The sequence below is a fragment of the Apis dorsata genome, unplaced genomic scaffold (genome assembly GCF_000469605.1).
Source record: "Apis dorsata unplaced genomic scaffold, Apis dorsata 1.3 scaffold_102, whole genome shotgun sequence".
Lineage (NCBI taxonomy): Eukaryota > Metazoa > Arthropoda > Insecta > Hymenoptera > Apidae > Apis > Apis dorsata.
In genome coordinates this window covers 554,370-556,227 of record NW_006263400.1, presented here as the reverse complement: position 1 = coordinate 556,227, position 1,858 = coordinate 554,370, and the positions used below count along the sequence as shown (strand labels likewise).

General features: G+C 36.5%; 1 protein-coding gene across 1 annotated transcript in view; it reads left to right on the top strand.

Moving 5' to 3' along the window:
- Positions 1-1,858, top strand: part of LOC102676999 (suppressor of lurcher protein 1) — a gene marked incomplete at its 5' end in the record, with an annotated part of 299,191 nt that overhangs the window by 104,635 nt on the left and 192,698 nt on the right. Inside the window, one exon of the mRNA XM_031508827.1 lies at positions 775-852. Within this exon, the coding sequence (XP_031364687.1) occupies positions 775-852 (78 nt within the window). The remainder of the gene's footprint in view (positions 1-774; positions 853-1,858) is intronic.

The following is a 1,858-nucleotide window of genomic DNA, read 5'->3' as shown; positions in this document are numbered from 1 at the left end:
AAAAAAAAAAAGGTAAATTGTTAAACAACTGTCTTTACACGCTCTGCACGCTCCGTTGTCGGTAGCGTAGATTCGCAAATTCGACGTCGTTTCGTAAGTTTCGACGTAAGAGTCGCTGAGAACGCGGAGAAGCTCCGAAAGCGCCTCTAGGCAGAGCTCGCGCGAAGCTTTCCAAGTTGGCAAACGCGCTGTCGGTAAAACAGAACTCGAAGCTTTCCAACATACCGTAAAATCGTAATAGATTCGGTTCGGATCGATTCCTCCGGTTTTTCCACTTATCCACGCGATCGTTGTCACCCCCTTTGGATAATTTCCATAAGCTCGCTGTAACGAAACGAGTCGTTCGTACCAACGAAGCACGAACGTGTTATCACGCGCTACGGCACGAATTTGCATTAATTCGTTATTACGCGGTCGATAACATTTGTATCCCTTGTTGATTCAGTCTCCTTAAGCGTTTCTGGCCGTGTTAATCAAATTGATTAACGATCTCTCGACATCGATGCCTTTCTCTCTCTCTCTTTCTTTTGCTCTCAACTTTGTTGAAAAACGAATCTTTCTTATTTCACCAAAATACGAACGAAAAAGGACGCTCGAACGAAATTGGCGATAGAAGTAAAGATGATCCGCGTGGTTGATTATTTATGAGGTAATAAATCACGAATGGGGACCGTTTGCTAAGGTAGATTGGCCATGTTCCATTCGCATACGCGACTCCCAACTGTAATTAACGGCACTGTATATTCCGAGGATAATTACAATAATGTATTTCAGAGCCGGACAAGGTCGTCCCAGGGGCCGTTACCGGTAACCCCAAGTACTCGGTCATCGGACCGGCTGTCAGCGCTACCAGTAAGTATATCACTCTCTGTCCTCGATTTATTATCCCTCTCAATCAATAATTTTACGTCTATCCCATTATCGCTCTATAAGCTTTACAGTTTTTTCTTGCAAGTGATCTGATCGAGGAAATGCGGCAGAGAGAGCGCAGACGAACGATCTAAAGTTTTAACGGTCCAAAAATTAATTTTTTTGGAAAATTTGAAAAATTTATTTTTATATTTGTTTTCATACATGGTAAATCATATCGTTGAGAGGGAATTAATTATTTTTTTGATAAGTTATGTTAAATGTTACGTTGATATAGATTGTTATATGTATAATAGTAAATTTTACTTTGCGAATTTGAAGGAATAAATTGTACTCTATTGGATTCGTTTAATATATTACGTTTTTACGTAAAATACTTTTGCACTTAATCGTTGTTGTTAAAAAAACAAGGTAAGTGTAGTATAAATATAGATCGTGTTATTTATTGTCATAAGTTAGCCGATGTAGCTAGCGCAATAAATAAATTAGAAACTTTATTTTAGTTAATGTAATTCTTGCGTCCTTAAAACTACATGGCCTTTGAATTCAAAGTTGCTTTATATCTTTCGCCATCTGTGTGTTAGACACCGAAAGTTTTAATAGTGGAAATCTAGAAAGCAGTTCAGCAGAAAATCAGCTATCACCGAGAGAAATGTGTCTTGTAAAGTTAAATGATCCAGAACATTCTACCAATTCAAAATTTCTCTCGCTCGCGGAATAGCGATACAATTAAATCTATAAAAATATCTATAACGATTTCATCAATCGTCCATACTCGAATCTACATATATTTTCGTAGAATGTAAAATTCAAACTTATATAATCGTTCCTGTAATTCAATTAATCATATAAATAAAAAACGAAAGAAAGTCCCAATTAAATTATCTAATTTCAAGATATATTCGATACGTTTCGAAAATTATTAATTTACCTCACTCTCGATTGACGAACAATATCTCGTACAATTCAATTTATTATCCGAAATCAA